The sequence below is a fragment of the Acanthisitta chloris genome, unplaced genomic scaffold (assembly GCF_000695815.1).
Source record: "Acanthisitta chloris isolate BGI_N310 unplaced genomic scaffold, ASM69581v1 scaffold14991, whole genome shotgun sequence".
NCBI classification, from domain to species: domain Eukaryota; kingdom Metazoa; phylum Chordata; class Aves; order Passeriformes; family Acanthisittidae; genus Acanthisitta; species Acanthisitta chloris.
This window is the reverse complement of record NW_008655588.1, coordinates 657-17,117: the sequence shown is the minus strand read 5'-3', so window position 1 is coordinate 17,117 and position 16,461 is coordinate 657. Positions and strand designations below refer to the sequence as shown.

The window sequence follows — 16,461 nt, the reverse complement described above, 5'->3', positions numbered from 1 at the left end:
CGCCCCCCGCTCGCCCGTGTCCCCCCGGGCGAGGAGATATCGAGGTTTGATCCCAACATCGCGCCCTGCTTTGTGATGTTGACTCACAATTCCGTCCCCTCCATCCCCTTGAGCCTCTGCGGATTAACTTGCCTTAGGGAGTGACCCTGCAGTGAGATGGGAGGCTTTGAAATAGAGGTGAAAATATATCAGGTGCTGCGGTCCTAACTTGCTTCTTTCGTGGCACTCTGAAAGCAAAAAGCTTTGAGAATTAAGTGCAGGAGAAATGGGTGAGTGGGTGCTTCTTATCAGCCGAAGGGAGAACTTGGCACATGGAGCATGCACTGCACTGGTAGAGGGGAGAGTCAGATTGGGTGTTAGGAAATTTTTTTTCCCTGTTAGGTTGGTCAGGCACTGGAATAGGTTGCCCAGGGAGGTGGTGGAGTCACCATCCCTGGAAATGTTTAAGAATCATCTGGATCTGACCCTGGAGGATATGGTTTAGGGGTTCCAGCAGAGTGGCAAATTAATGGTTGGACTCGATGATCTTCGAGGTCTCCTCCAACCCTGATGGTTGGTTCTATGAAGACTGACGCAGCTTGGTTGATTTTTCCTAAATATGGACTCTGCTGGCTTCCTGCCCCTCCTTCCCTCCGCCCCTAACTCAGCTCTCGTCTGCTCTGCTCGGCTTTTGCTGCGCTGAACGAGTTGCTGCCTGTTCTGCACCAACTTCTGAGTCGTGTTGTGTCTGTACTCGCATCCATCTGCGAGGCTGCTCCTGCCCTGGGCTCTTAGGGCTGCTCCCAGTGCAGCACCATCTGGGAATGTGTGATGTTGGCTTCTGCCTGGAGCAGGAGGTGAACGTGCAGTCCTCCGTGCCATTTCAGCACATCCCTGGCTGTCAGCACCCACATAACCAGGCTGCTGTGCAGGGTGGGGGAGATGGTAGCACCAGTCTGTAGCCATCTTAATTCAAAACTCTGCAGTTTCACTTGAAAACAAACTCATAAACTTGACTGGGAGGATCATGCTGTGCTTAAGAAGGGTTTGCCTAACTGTTGCACAACTATAGCTCTGGAAAGGCTTCAGGGCACAGAATACCAGTTTTTCAGGGCGGGAGAACAGAGATTGCCAGACTCTGCTGTGCTTAGAAGTACTAAAATGGCTTCCTGTACCTAAATGTAATATGGATGGGCATTTAGAATTTCATGCTGCTGCTGGAGCATGCTGTGTAATCAGTGGGTCTCGGGCTGTATTTGAGGGAAAGCTATAGTGAGCTTAACCAGAGAACTGTCATCAATAATTCAGTTACCGCATATGGGCAGTATTGACAGACATTTGAGGCATGTGGTTTATATCCATTTTTGTGCCGTCCTGGAATAAAGTCTGTCTTGCTTGATATGAGTATTCTGATGTCAGTAAAAGCTCCAAAGCTTGGAGAAATGATAGGTTGCTTTCCCTTCAGCAGTGCACCATGTCTCTCAAGGATCAGCTCATTCACACGCTCCACAAACAGGACCAGAGCCATGCCCAGAATAAGATCAGTGTGGTTGGTGTGGGTGCAGTTGGAATGGCCTGTGCTATCAGCGTCCTGATGAAGGTAAGTGCCAAGCTTGGGATGAAGCAGAAGAACCTGAGGCCTAAAAGGGAGGACAAAAATAATCTCCCTTATTAGACTAAGCACACAAGATGAACCTCTGGTTATACATTCCTTTGTTTGGGCCTGGAGTGAAGCAGTGGTGTTCAAGCTGTTGACAGCAAACAAGGAGCTGCAGTTCTTGTAAATCAAGTCTGCCTTATTATCAGACAGAACATACTTCATGTATCATTTTTAGAGCTGCACTTACTTTTGAGGGACTTCCAGGCTCCCTTCTAAGTAGGAGGTCTCTAACACACAGATTAAGAACTGAGGAGTCATTTTGTCTTCAGCAGAGTGGGCAGTGGAATAATTATTTGTAGTGTGGTCTGGAAAAAACTGTTTCTCAACACTCTGAATGACTTGTCCTCTGCAGTCCATTATCATACTGAAAATGTTGTGGTTAACACCAGACTTGCTTTACTTAACTGTCAAATAGGTTGCTCATGAACCACTATTAAATTATTCTTCATTATTGTCCTGCTAAATTGTACAACTATTTCACACAGAATGTGGTTATGAAAAGTATGAAACCAACTCAAGAAAGTTGATACCCCAATAGACTAATTTAAGGACTCTGGAAAGAAGTGTTAGAGATGAGCAAAATTGCTTAAGTAAATCACTGCTTTAAAATAATTGTAACTTGACAGTTTATAAATTGGAGGCTTTGCTGAAAGAGGCAATAAACTTACCATTTCATCTTGGTCTCTTGTAGGACTTGGCTGATGAACTTGCCCTTGTTGATGTTGTGGAGGACAAGCTCAGAGGAGAGATGCTCGATCTCCAGCATGGCAGCCTCTTCCTTAAAACACCGAAGATTGTCTCTGGCAAAGGCAAGTATGGCTCTAATATGCTCATTATTTCCAAATGGAGACAGCCACTCCAGGTCTCACATTGGTTACCCAAGCCTAGCACTTAGCCTGTTAGTCTCATTGTTAGCAGGAAAGCTCATGGATATCCACTCAGCTGATGTCATTTCCTATACCTTGTTGCAGCCAGTGCAGCTAGGAATTATCTTCCAGGGTTCACCACTTAGTGCAGAAAGATTAATTTCTTAAGTACTTCTGCACCTTTGAGAGTTTTATTTCACAGCCAGTTAACCCCTGAACACATTACTGTTGACTTCTGGGCTGCAGATGTCTGATAGCTTGAAGTTTATGGCAGCCTCGAGCAGGGCAAAGGCTAACCAGTTCTTATCTTTGTTACTGTGCAGCAACAGTGCCCACAGGTAGTAGATTATGAAGGCAGAGCCTTCTTCCTCCTCTGTGCAGCACTGGCACTGAATGCTATCCCAACAGCTACCACCTGTGCCCGAGAAGCATGGAATACCACTGCCTGCATCTGCATGTTAAGGCATGTTGATATGCCCCAAGGTTGCCACCTCTGGCAATAAGCCTCAGCATTAAAAGAAAAGTTAACTTCCTGTAGAAGCAAAGTCTAGGGTACAATCACCAGGAGAATTACTGTGCTCTCAGACCCGAGAGTTTTAGATCTCAGTACACAAAGGAGCTGAGAACTCCTGTTCTGAACCATGTGTGGAAAGAGGTCATGTTTGACAGAGCCTTTTGCCTGCAGATTACAGTGTGACTGCACACTCCAAGCTGGTGATTGTCACTGCTGGTGCCCGTCAGCAGGAGGGAGAGAGCCGCCTCAACCTGGTCCAGCGCAACGTGAATATCTTCAAATTCATCATTCCCAACGTTGTTAAATACAGTCCTGACTGCAAGCTGCTTATTGTCTCAAACCCAGGTTTGTCTTGTGCTGCCTTAAGAGGATTTGGCTTAAAGACTGGCATTTCTTCAGTAAGGTGGCACTAGGGTGCTAATATGGCCAAGCATAGGCTTTTAGAAAATAATTATGCTGGGGAGGAGAAGGCTCCAGGGAGAGCTCACAGCAGCATTCCAGTACCTGAAGGGGCCTAAAAGAGAGATGGACTTTCTACAAGGGCATGTAGCGATAGGACAAAGCATAATGGCTTTAACAGAAGGAGGGTGGATTTAGGTTAGCTATGAGGAAGAAATTCTTTATTAGGAAGGTGGTGAAATGGGTTGCCCAGAGAAGCTGTGGATGCCCCTAGAGATGTTCAAGGCCAGGTTGGATGGGGCTCTGAGCAACCTGATCTAGTGGAAGGTGTCCCTGCCCATGGCAGGGGGGTTGGAACTAGATGATCTTTAAGGTTCTTTCCAACCCTAACCATTCTATGGTATCTACATAGCAAGAAGTGTCATCTTCCCTCTGTACACTTAGCAGTCTGGTCTTCCAAGAAATAAAGTTCCCTTCAACTTGAGTTTTCAGTCCAAGTGATCTTTAGTGCAGGACAGAGTAAGGGGCACTGATAACTGCATGCATAGCCTAGAGGCAGAGCTGTTGGGTTTCCTGTTGGAAACTGTCATTGTGTTAGGCCACTGCAGGGCCTGGCCATGGCCATTGCTTTATGCTCTGTTCCATGCAACTGGCAGGGAGATAAAATGCTTACAGATGAATGGAAGATACCATCCTAGCTACCAAATTGCTCATGAGTGACACTTGTTGTCCCCTCTGTTCTACTTCCAGTGGACATTTTGACCTATGTGGCCTGGAAGATCAGTGGCTTTCCTAAGAACCGTGTTATTGGTAGTGGCTGCAATTTGGACTCTGCCCGTTTCCGCCACCTCATGGGAGAAAGACTGGGCATCCACCCTCTGAGCTGCCACGGATGGATTGTTGGAGAGCATGGAGATTCAAGTGGTAAGGGTGGAATCTGGCTGGCTCTTACAACAGAACTTTTTCTGGTACTTCGTTTGCGAGAAACACCTCAAAAAGCCACAGCAAAGCATGGCTCTTAACGTTTGTGCTGCAGCACCTTAAGCATGCAAGTCCTGCATTAACTCTTCTGCTGCACAGAGTAACCTTAGATGGTCTATATTTGACCTGAAGGACTCTGCTTGGAAAAGGTCATTACTGTAACCTGAGGTGGCTAAACATTTCTAGGCTAAGTTGTTCCCATAACTCCCCAAAAAAACCAAACTGAAGCAGCAACAGGATAAAAGTTCTCTGCAAGGGACTCTATCTGCGTTAAACCTGCCGGTAGTCACTCAGTTGCCTTTACTGGCATCTCCTGATTACTGTATAAGAACTGAAGTGCAGAGGCAAATCTAGAAGACAGGAAAAAGAAAATTTCTCCTTATGCAAATCTAGAAGACAGGAAAAAGAAAACTTGTCCTTACTTAACCTGTGCTCGCCCTAGCAGCACTGGAGCAGTACTGTGCTTCCTGGCACTCAGAGAATGCATTTGGAATCAACTCTTACTCTGAGCAACTTTCCAAAATGGAGAGTGATGGTCATTTTAGTTCATGTTGCCTAGGTGTTTTGCTCCAATAAAGGTATATTCAAACCTCGTGGTATCATCTCTAAAGATATTTATATGCTCCTAGGTCCTCAGCCTGCAATTTAGACTGTCCTCATAGGTCATATTATATTTAAAGTTGTATCTAAACCATAAGTGATATGTTGCAGATTAATCCAAGTAGATTTTATGTTAACTGTGAATTTGGGAAGGATAAAACTAAGTATTCTTTGTGAGATAGAGTAATCTGTGTCTAACTCTTCAGTACCTGTCTGGAGTGGAGTGAATGTTGCTGGCGTCTCCCTGAAGGCTCTTCATCCAGACTTGGGAACTGATGCAGACAAGGAACACTGGAAGGAGGTCCATAAGCAGGTAGTGGAGAGGTAAATACTGGTGGTTTTTTTAATTCCAACACAAGAAAAATCATGAGGAGCTATAGCATTTCTGAAATGCAGTACCCAGATCTAGTTTCATAAATACCATAGCAGTCAAAAGAAATGTCAGGGTGCAAACATAATAGAACTTGAAATAGTATTTAAGGAGTAATGTAGGTTTGGCAGAGTTAAGTTTTCATGATTAGTAAACTTGAAATTAGGGAGGTGCTTTAGCTTCCAGTGTAACTGTGGGAGTAGTGTAAAATGCAAATAGAATTCACTGCTGAGTTAATTTCGGCCTTGTCAGTAATGCAAATAGAATTCACTGCTGAGTTATTTCAGCTTTGTCAGCGAATCACTCAAGCTTCCGCTGCCCCCAGATCATTAAGGCACCTCCAAAAGCCCTTCTTACAAACTTCAAGCATTTCAGCTGATGGTACAGGTGGCTAAGAAGGCCAATGGCATCTTGGCCTCGATCAAGAATAGCGAGGTCATGGCATCTTGGCCTTGATCAAGAATAGCGGGGTTGGCAGGATGAGGGCAATGATCATCTGCCTGCACTTGGACTGGCGAGGTCACACCTCAAGTGCTGTGCTCAGTTTTAGGCCCCACACTTAAAAAAGGACATTGAAGCTCTGGAGAGGGTCCAGCCAAGGGTAGCGAGGTTCAGAAAAGGTCTAGAACAAATGAGGAAGGGCTGAGGGAGTTGGGTTTGTTTAGCTTTGAGAACAGGCTCAGGGGTGACCTCATGGCTCTCTACAACTCCCTGACAGGGGTTGTAGAGGGGTGTGGGATGGTCTCTCCTGCCACGGCTGCAGGGAGAGAGAGAGCTGAGAGAGAGAAGAGTCAGATTAGATGTTAGGAAAAATGTTTTCCCTGTCAGGGTGTTCAGGCACTGGAATAGGTTGCCCAGGGAGGTGGTGGAGATTATTCACATAACTGTATCTTAATTTTCCCTTGTTCTGCTAATACAAGTCCACTCATTAAGTGTCCTTCAACCATTGATTTCATAAGCAAAAGTACACTGCTTGTGTTGCCTATCATCCCTTCCCTGAAGTTGTTTAAGAGTGTCTGGATCTGGTGCTGGAGGATAGGGTTTAGGGGTTCCAGCAGAGTGGCAGGTTAATGGTTAGACTCTATCTTGGAGGTCTCCTCCAACCTTGATGATTCTGTGATTCTGTACTTGTTTTATAATGAGTGCCTCTGTCTCTGTAGTGCCTATGAGGTCATCAAACTGAAGGGGTACACATCATGGGCTATTGGCCTTTCTGTGGGAGATCTAGCTGAAAGCATTATGAAGAACTTGAGAAGAGTGCATCCTATCTCTACAATTGTTAAGGTGAGCAGCTCCTTTTTGCTAACTTCTGTCTTACTAAAAACCTTGGGATTTCTGAAGAACAGTGATCACTTTCTAGTTTAATTTCAACTAATTTTAGTTGAGTTTTCTTGATAGGATATTCTATGAAATCTACAGACAAATTTGAGCCTAACAATCCTTACCTCCTTTTCAGGGCTTGCATGGAATAAAAGAAGACGTCTTCCTAAGTGTTCCTTGTGTACTGGGCAGTAATGGTATCACTGATGTAGTGAAGATGATCCTAAAACCTGAGGAAGAGGACAAATTAAGGAAGAGTGCAGATACACTCTGGGGAATCCAGAAGGAACTACAGTTTTAAATCTGCCCAAGCAGTTCTTTGGCTCTTTGCAGTTTAACGGGTTTAGTGGTTTGTCTTACGTTGCACTTTCCAAGTAAGTCAAATCTTTCAATGTATGTATCTCAACTAGAACACACAAAAAGCTCAGATCTGAACAAATGAGTTTCCTGAAGATAGCATTAGGAAACTGCTCTAGGGTTTTCCCTGCTCACAGACACCCGTTCTTAGCCAGAGCTAGATAACCTAGTCAGTCTTGTTCAGTGAAGTGGTATGACAGAAATCCAGCATTCAAAGCAGCACTGCCTAAAAACCCTTTGCCTTTTCCTCATCTTGTTTCCTGTTGGTTCAGAAGAATAAGTAACTAATTGATACACAAAGTGAAACCAAAGACTATTTTCTTGCAGTTCAAGGATTGTCAAGCCAATTGACCAACCTTCTCTGCCAGCTGAATAGCTAAAATATTTCACTGTTGATAGGTCCAAGTGTATTTTCCTAACACTGCTTTGGAATTTTTGTGGATACTTTTTTTTAGAGAACCTTATTTTTGTGTACTATATCAGTCTAGTTGTAAGCTCTGTCTCCTGAGCATGTTTAAAAAATGTTAAGGTTTCTATGTGCAACAAGACAGTGACTGTCCAACTGTAGTACCAGCTCCAACACCAAATAAACCACAAACTGTTATTTCTGTTTCCTTGTTTTTCTTTATAGGACTTTCTCTCCAAAATGCAGCTCTACTTAGACCCATCTAAATCAGTTATATTTTTCAAGTCACACTAACTCAAATATCACCTGTGTAATAATGTAATGTGTACAGCTCCTCTGCTGTAGGCTCCGGATATTTATGTAGTGAACTTTCTGACAGTCTAAAGGTAGGGATGAAAAAACAGTAACAGAAGTGTTTAAATACTCAGAACTTAAACTTGATTCCCATCTTAATGCAAAGAAACAGGCTCTACTGACAGTATGATAAGGGAATGGAGAAATAAGGCAACAAAGGAGGTGTCTTCCTTACCTGTACACACAGAAATGTGCATAGCAAGAAATGTCTCCACATCAAGTACCTGACATCCACAAAAAGCTTGCTGCCAAGCACAAAAAAAGCATCTCCTCTGGAATAGCAGCCATGCATTGAAACTGACCAAAGTTAGTCCTCCAAGCCCAGAACAAGTCAGGTAAGGAAGAATTAATCACCTTATCTGTCATAAATACTTTAAAACATACCTCATACCAATGAGGAGGGAAAGGGCCTACTCAGCATTTTGTAATGCTAGGACCCAGCATGTGGCTTAGGAATGGAAACAGATCACCTCATTCAGCCCGAGGTGGCTGTGGTGGTACTGTGGGCTGCAGCTGGTGATACTCAGAAGTATTTTACAACAAGCTGAAAGTGTTCATGAAGCAACTTCAATGACAAAGCAAAAGCTCTAGCTACTGCACTGCTTTCTCTTATATCCGAGTGACCAAAACAGCACCTGGAAAGAGAACACATAGAACACAACTATTCATAGTCACTGTGGCTATGCAGATCACAGGAAGATGGAAAGAAGCCATTTTTGAAGCTTTCAAAGGATCCACTGGACTTAGAGTTGTTGCTACTTTTAAGTCTCACCCAGCTTTTCAATATGAACTCCAACCTCTTCAGGCCCAACAGTAACAGGAAATGCCATAAGGCAAAGGCCTTGAGCCACATGTGACTGTGCTGAGACCAAGAACCTTCAGTGGTCAAGCTAGTTTCACTGAGGCATCCTACAAAAGCCAGTGGAGGACTGCAGCATGCTGCTGAGAGGTGACAAGAGCAGCACCATGAATCCCTACAGCACTCCAAGTTGGCTCCATACAATATACCCTCTTTGCAGGCAGTGCAGTGTCTAACCATCAGACTTGGCACTGTGAGCTCTGTCCCAGCTCACACAGCCAGAAACCTGTGGCACTCTGGTGTGTTCCCTGTCTGGCAGGCAGTCCAACACCAAACGCAGCAGCTTTTTGTTTGCCTGGCATTTTCCAGTGAGCTCCACTATGGCTATTACCTGATGGTAGATCAGGCAAGTCAATACAATGTAACTGTCCCTAAACTCACTTCAGAAAAGAATTCTTGGGTGTCAACAGCTGTATCAAACAGCAGGGCTTTGAAATTTTGATTTGTCAGTTTTCACTGGTCATAATAAATGTGTTTTTCCAGTTTGGGACACTGCCATGTCTTTCAAATGTCAGAAGTTAAAGCATGGTTAAGCTGACCCTGCATAAGCCAGGAGCTGCTGGTAAAGAAAGCACATCATACACAGTTCTGTAGAGGAAGAAAATATGCAACAAGTTTTATTCAGCGTTAAGTCCACCAGCACAAAGATTACAGGAGATAGAAAGTGCATTAATAAAAGCTAGTCTTTACCAAAAAGAAAATATATTATTGATTCAAAATATCTTACACTTGAATGATGTAATAACTTATTCTGGGCACCTACTGATTAAGAGAAATATCAAGAGAATGGCTGCTTCATAAGGAAGCCTAACTTCCCAGGTAGGCTGAGAGTTCAGTAGAGATCACTGAGTCCTGCAGTCTTCCTTGCTTTCTGCATTAATGCTCTCAGCTGGAACTGCTTGCGAGACAGAAGACGTACATGCTGCAGAGAGAAAGTAAGAACAGTTGGTGACTGGGAAAGTTTTGATATAAACTCAATTATACTGCAGTAGAAATTCTCAAAGCGTGACACATCTCATAACTCAAACAGGATGTTGGTTTTTTGGAAACACTAAACGCATAAGTCTGCTAAAAGGCATTTTTGTGGCTTAAAATGCCTGACAGGTGGCTACCAGGTGCAATCACTGCAGTTTGTTCTTTGTGGTCTTAATTATTAACTCCACACATATTCTTATCAAAGGAGTAATATGTACTCCAAGGTGAAATCAGACTAATGCACTTCCCCTGGGGCAGAGAACAGTTCTATTAGCAGCTGAACAGAACTAGCAAGTTACACAAGAAGGAAATAATCTGTCTCCACGTAGTGAATTGTACACTGGCTGTTGGAGACAAAGCTGAAGTGGTAACCTAGGGGGAACCTCAACTGTCAGAAAAACGAATGACTGGGAACTCTTGTTACTCAGTGGCCCTTGGATAGACTCATCTTTCCAGACTCTAACACTCCACTGGCTGCAAGTGAAAAGCTCTGTGAATCCTCCAGTCAACCTTAGTTTCTCCAGTGTTAGGATTCAAGCCCAATGGAAAGCTTATGCTGCCACTGTTGCACCTGTCTAATGATAAATGACTGCCTATCTATGAAGCTTTCAAAATCGGTCTTTTATCTTAATTATGAAATTCCTTTCTAAACCTTATGCCTGAACATAAAAGTATTCATGTTCCTACAGGATCCTCTTCAGTGAATAGATCACGAACATTAATAAGCTGAACACAAGAGTTAAACACATTTAAAATGCACATCTTAGAAGCATTCCAAGAAACCTACCTTTAAAAAGACATCTAGATCTATCACTCCACGTCTCAGTGCTTCCCCAAGGTAGAAGATGGTGTCTTCAATTGCATTCTCCTCTGCATACAAGTTCAGGATCTGCTTGTAAAGTGGTGCTGTAGGAATAATAACTTCATCTATGTCATTATTTTCTGACTGACTTTCCATTTTCTCTAAGGCAGAACTAAGCTCCTCATCCTTCTTTTTGAGAAGTTCAATGTTCTTGTCAACTTCAGCCTAAAAACAATTAAGATGTTTATTTATTAGGTCTCAAAAGCTGATTGTCTTCTTGTGATACAACTGTAAAGATGAAAGATTTTTAGACATACCAGTTGATTCTTTACTTCTCTACTTATCTGTTACGATTTTTACAAAAGAAAGAGCTGCCAATCTATAGATTTCATATTCTTTTCCTTTTACAAAAGTAAAATCTGTTTTAGATAATGTCAATCCATTTCCAATTTATAACTGCAGAGAAGGCACTCTAACAGTCTTTAAGTATTTGGAAGTTGCCACACAAGAAAAAATAACCATTTAAGCTAGCTAAAGATGATAAAAGCAAAGCCAAAACAATTATTTTCTTTGGAATGTGTTTTTGGAAGTAAACTCCTATACAAGTTTGCTGAGCACAGATCAAACACTTAACTGTTTTGACAGGAAACATAATGAGCTTTTACCCACTAATGGGAACTATAACCAACTGCACCTGTGTGAGATGTACTTTTGAATTTACCTCCTTGTGTTTTTGGTGTCCCACAGCTAGCACACTAGAACAGACTCTACACTGTGTTTCTCCTCCTACCACTCAAAGCCATACAGACTATTGCCATATTCCACTCTCTGTCCCCACTGTCTTTTTTTCCAGACTCAAATCCTAGCTCACTTAGTCATGTCTTATATGGAAACTGTCTCATCTGCTGGATCATCCTAGAATCCATCAAGGCTGGAGGAGACCTCTAAGATCATTGAGTCCAACCATTAACCTGTCACTCTGCTGGAACCTCTAAACCAGATCCTCCAGCACCAGATCCAGATACCTCTTAAACACTTCCAGGGATGGTGACTCCATCACCTCCCTGGGCAATCTGCCTCACCACCCTGACAAGGAAAGTTTTTTTCCTAACATCTAATCTGACTCTCCTCTACCTCAGCTTACGGCCATTCCCTCTATTCCTCTCCCTGCAGCCTTGGCAGGAGAGACCATCCCACACCTCTCTATAACACTGTTCAGGGAGTTGTAGAGAGCCATGAGGTCACCCCTGAGCCTCTTCTCAAGCCTAAAGAAACCCAGCTCCCTCAGACCTTCCTCAGACAACATGTTTTCCAGACCTTTTCCGATCTCATTGCCCTTGGCTGGACTCACTCCAGAGCCTCAATGTCCTTTCTAAAGTGAGGGGCCCAAAACTGAACACAGGACTCGAGGTGTGACCTCACCAGCGATGAGTACAGGGGGATGATCACTGTCCTGGTCCCACTGCCACACTATTCTTGATATAGGTCTTTGCGTCAAGCATCATCAGTTCTATTATGTCCTTTCTTTTCAAGACAGGAAAGACTAGAATTATATACTACATTTAAGTGGGCACATCATAGGTTCATACAGTGACATAATATTCTCTACTCCCGAGTAACAATTTCTAGGGGTTTTTTTAAACCATATCTGAGCACTGAGTTGGTTTCACAAAGTGCTCATCAATCCCCAAAACTTCCTCCTGAGCAGCAATGTAAGGAGCAGACAGACTAAGCAGAAGGTGCCTTAATAGAAAACTGCAGGAATTTCTGAGCATACTGTGAGTAGGAGAGACTCTTCTGGGAAAGGAGAATGTGATCAAAATCGGTGTCTGGGCATTAAGACACTGAAATGTTCCACGGTGCTGCTGTTACACATTATTACCAAGAAACGGAGACATAATGATGAAACAATCTCACACCACTAACATTTTTCACAGGAAGGATGGGGAAAAATAATATTGCTCCTCTACTACTGAGCAATGACACTTGCAAGACACATGCAGGACACTGCATCTTATGGTCACTGCGATTTCTGACTTGCTTCAGCCTGAGCACACACACCCCAAATGGGAAAGAGAATAAGAGCAATGCACTGGCAGCCTTGATCATGCCTAGTAATTCATTAATTACATGCTTCTCTTCACTACTAGGAACACTCAGGTACAGAGCAGTGGTTCATCTCAGCTTACCACTTCTTGATCCAGGCGAGTTACCATCTCTTCCAGTTTCTGGTGTCCTTTCTTCAGGTCCTCCTCTGTCCGTTTCAAGGCATTGAGCTCTGCTTGGGCACGATCCATTTCCTCTTTCATGCGCCATCTCAGCTTATCACTGACTGCTGAGATAAGGGAAGCTCGAATGGTGTCCTCACTGATGGTGCCATCTCTGCTGGGTCCTGCACAAGGAAATTTCACAAGCATCAGACTAAACTCTGAGCTGCACTGGCTGCAGTATAAAGCCAGCTGGAATTAAAAGTGGCCAACTTGCTGTATGCACCTCAGCAACAGGAAGCAATCAAATAAACTGCTCTAAGAATTTTCAGAAGCAGTGAAGAGACCACAATGAGATAAAGTACATTAAGATGGACACAAGTAAATTTAAGAGTATGCATCCACTCATGTACTGCAACAGTCCCATATCCATTCTCTAATTTAAAAATGGGCCAACCATTTCCCCTGAAGTACATAGTCTGAGTCCTTTTAAAGAGGAAGAAGAGTTAATGGATAGATGTATTCAACCACAATTCATGTAACAGCTGGCTTGGGACAGTGAATGTGCCTATAGGTATTCCTGGTTTGGTTTGGTTTTTTTAACATTACCTGGTCTGGTAAGGAGAACTTTAAACTAAGAAAGACAGAGGGAAAGTTCTGGCCTGAAAAAAATCACCCTGTTGCCAGTCAGCAAGATCATTTCCAATATTTGGTGAACTGTGAGAATCAGCAACAGAAGCTGTCAAAAAGCACCATACACACAAACCCAGGCATCCATCATTGCTGCTGCTGCTGCTTATGAAAAGGAGAAAAGGACAGCACTTCCCACACTGAGAGTGAAACTTAAACCAAGTCACTCAAACTATCTGGGATAAAGAGTTTACTCACTGTTTGGGACTTCCTGTTTAAGGCAGACAATTGTAAGTATGTATGTTCTAAATCAAAATGAAAACACCTGATTTTCCTTCAAAAACAGCATCAGCATGACTTCAGTTACTGTTTACTTTCCATAATTGATTATTCCATAACAAAATCAGAATCAGACAGGACCAATGTCAGTAGAACTAATGTTTACTTTCTTTCCCCCGGATATCCCTCCCTCAGGGAGATTTTATACAAGGCTCACTTTACAGTAAAGCAGGTCAGAGACAAATAAATGACAATGCACCAAACACAACGAGAGTTCACAGAGAGGAAAGAAGTCTTTAAACATATAGAGCATGATTTTAATACAGCTCAGTTAGATTTTATGTATCTTCTTAAAGAGCATGAACCCTTAGCATTTTCTGTCACTTCCATAATTAGCCCACCCTGGGGAAGATTTCATGGCACACGGTCATTAAATCCACGGAGCACTGAAACTTTTAACCTTTACCAGGCAGAGTCTGGTTTCAGAAGTGACCTTAGAGAATCTCCAAACTACTAACTGCATCGGAAAGGTAAGTAATGGCAGATGATTGAACAGAAAGCAAAAGCCTGAAGGACTATTTGAAAAAAACAGCTATTATTAAAAAGCTCCTCTGAATCAGCTTTTTCATTTAATTCAAACTAAGATCACTATAGGAAACACATCACCACCACCACCCACACAAAACTGAAGTTGTAGCACCTGATATGCTTCTAAATAAACTACCACAATAAACCACAACCAGACAAACTGTGCAGGAAATAAACATTTTTAGTTGAAAGAAAAAAATAAATACTGTACCGTCAAAAAAAACCCCAACAAAAAGTCCCATATCTATTGTAAATATAGTGGATGATTAAAGAGAAATGTTTGCATTTCATTTGGCACAGGAGATAAACCATGTGTAACAGGTGTAGGACTTTCACTCCGCTGCATCCAATGAATCAGTCTAATGTTAAATTGCCACTGCAAAATCTGGCATTACAACATGGTATCAGGTGACTTAACTCAGGACTCAAAGAGCCTTCTATCTTTGGCAGATATTCTGCCTCTGTTCATCTTCAGTGGGGATGAAAACGAGGGAAAGAAATGAATTGGAACATATCCGTACTCTAAATTAACTCTCTACTACATAAAAGCAAAACTGGACTTGTTTGAGAAGGATCCTGCAGAAAGCCAACACTCCTTAGAAAGGTTACTAGCTCCCTACCCAAGAGCCAGTGGAGACCATTAACTCTCCAGGACCCAACTACAGCCCCACAACAGTGAGCACTGTCTGAGGTACTTGGTGGGGCAGCAGTGTGCATGGCAGACATACCACCTCAGAGTGGAGGTGACCGCTGAAGCAGCCAAGCACTTTCAGAAAAGACTTTTAATTCATAAGGCTGAAAGAACTTGGACACAAAGGATGGGCTCAGGCACAAGAATACAAGGGACAACTTACTGTTGTTTCCAAATTCTGTAGTAACAGAACCACTCAAATATTTTAAGAGTAAAGTAGAAACATCTCTCTTCCCTTGCCAAGCTGTGAACTTTGTCCCCATTTATGTTTAGGAAAATGTCAAAATACACAAAGTTCTGGATAGGCTAAGAAGTTATACTCCTTCTCTTTTTCTGTTCACATCATCATCTTTCACAGAGTGTATCTAAATAACCAGGAGTTCACACATTACATGAAGAACCTAGGGATGCACTTTTCAATTACAGCGCAAGAGTCTACAACAGATTGATAATGTGAACATCACAAGAGAGTCTACTCCATCCCCACCCTGTAACTGTGCCAAAAGGACTACCAAGCAGCTGGAAAGCTACTGCACCAGCTTCCTACTTAGCTCAGTACTTATCACTCCTTCCCAGTCTCCTACACATACACTAAAAGTGAGGGGCACAGTGGAAACCAAGTGAGTGTTTTGTGTCAGCAAAGGCCCACTGAGCAGCTGACTGGGAAAAGACACGTGTCCATATACTAGATCCTGCTGCTGAAGGGAAGAAAGGAGAAAGTGACAAGTAGGGACCTATAAGAAGTCACAGTGAAGAGGCTCGAGGAGAAACTCAGGAAAAATGAAGCTCATTCCAAACGCACTGGAAACCTCTGCTTTGGCCAGCTACTTTTGGAGTAAAGAAAATGTAAATAAAGAGTAAATCAAGTGAGGCCAGTAGATGTTTAAACAATGACAAAAGTATTTTTCTCAACCACAAACAGAGCAATGCAGACAATCAAAAGTCACCTACAACTCAAGGGTGAGAAAAACCACATGTAGTTACATGCAGTTTTCTTCAAAATATACAGAGAGCACACACAATGTATTGCACAAAACCAGGAATGTATCCAGTATCCAGTTCCTGAAAGGATATAATACAAGGCAAAGGATGTAAGATGTATTTTATTCTTCCTTTTAATAACTGAATCGAAGCTCAGTACTTTGGAAGCTCGGATTGAGAACAACACATTCCTCCTTCCCTTTTATTTCTTTACCTATCAGTCATAGAGGGAAGCTTCACTTCAGAGAAATCCTTTCAAAGCTACTCACCCACAGTGGTCACAGGAGGCTGAGAAGGGTAGTACTGGACACTAGTGGTTGCTGGAAATGGAACACCACCTGGATAAGGATAGTTTGGGTAGCTGCTTTGACAAAGAAAGATATGCCAATGTTACATAACTGTTTGTAAAGTATCATCTAGGTATATTGTGTTTATGTCACCATGTTAAACATTTGTTCACATAATAAAATGTTTAAATTGCAGGCCAAGAAGTTATACTACTTCTCTTTTTCTGCTCACATCATCATCTATCACAATTCATATTCCTGGTATGATCCGAGACTCCATTTTATCTGAAACTCTATCCAGTTATTGCCTTGGAACATGACAAACTCTGTTAAAATTTCTTAATCTTGCTATACAA

General features: G+C 42.7%; 2 protein-coding genes across 3 annotated transcripts; one reads left to right on the top strand and one right to left on the bottom strand.

The window, feature by feature from the left end:
* The first annotated feature begins 1,447 nt into the window (after positions 1-1,447).
* Positions 1,448-7,650, top strand: LOC103811033 (L-lactate dehydrogenase A chain). 2 transcript variants are annotated; one of them, XM_009083976.1, is made up of 7 exons: positions 1,448-1,579; positions 2,331-2,448; positions 3,191-3,364; positions 4,169-4,342; positions 5,206-5,323; positions 6,530-6,653; positions 6,826-7,650. In XM_009083976.1, the coding sequence occupies exons 1-7, from the start codon at positions 1,454-1,456 to the stop codon at positions 6,988-6,990; spliced, it is 999 nt and encodes a 332-aa protein (XP_009082224.1). In that variant the 5' UTR covers positions 1,448-1,453; the 3' UTR covers positions 6,991-7,650. The 2 variants fall into 2 exon arrangements, with proteins under 2 accessions (XP_009082224.1, XP_009082225.1); XM_009083977.1 differs by lacking the exon at positions 3,191-3,364 and having other exon boundaries at positions 1,453-1,579.
* Positions 7,651-9,256: 1,606 nt separating this feature from the next.
* On the bottom strand, positions 9,257-16,182 carry TSG101 (tumor susceptibility 101; the record flags this gene model as incomplete). Its single annotated transcript, XM_009083979.1, has 4 exons — positions 9,257-9,587; positions 10,428-10,667; positions 12,632-12,834; positions 16,088-16,182. Coding segments are annotated over 4 exons (628 nt in total), but the record flags the coding sequence as incomplete, so codon positions are not given.
* Positions 16,183-16,461: the final 279 nt, after the last annotated feature.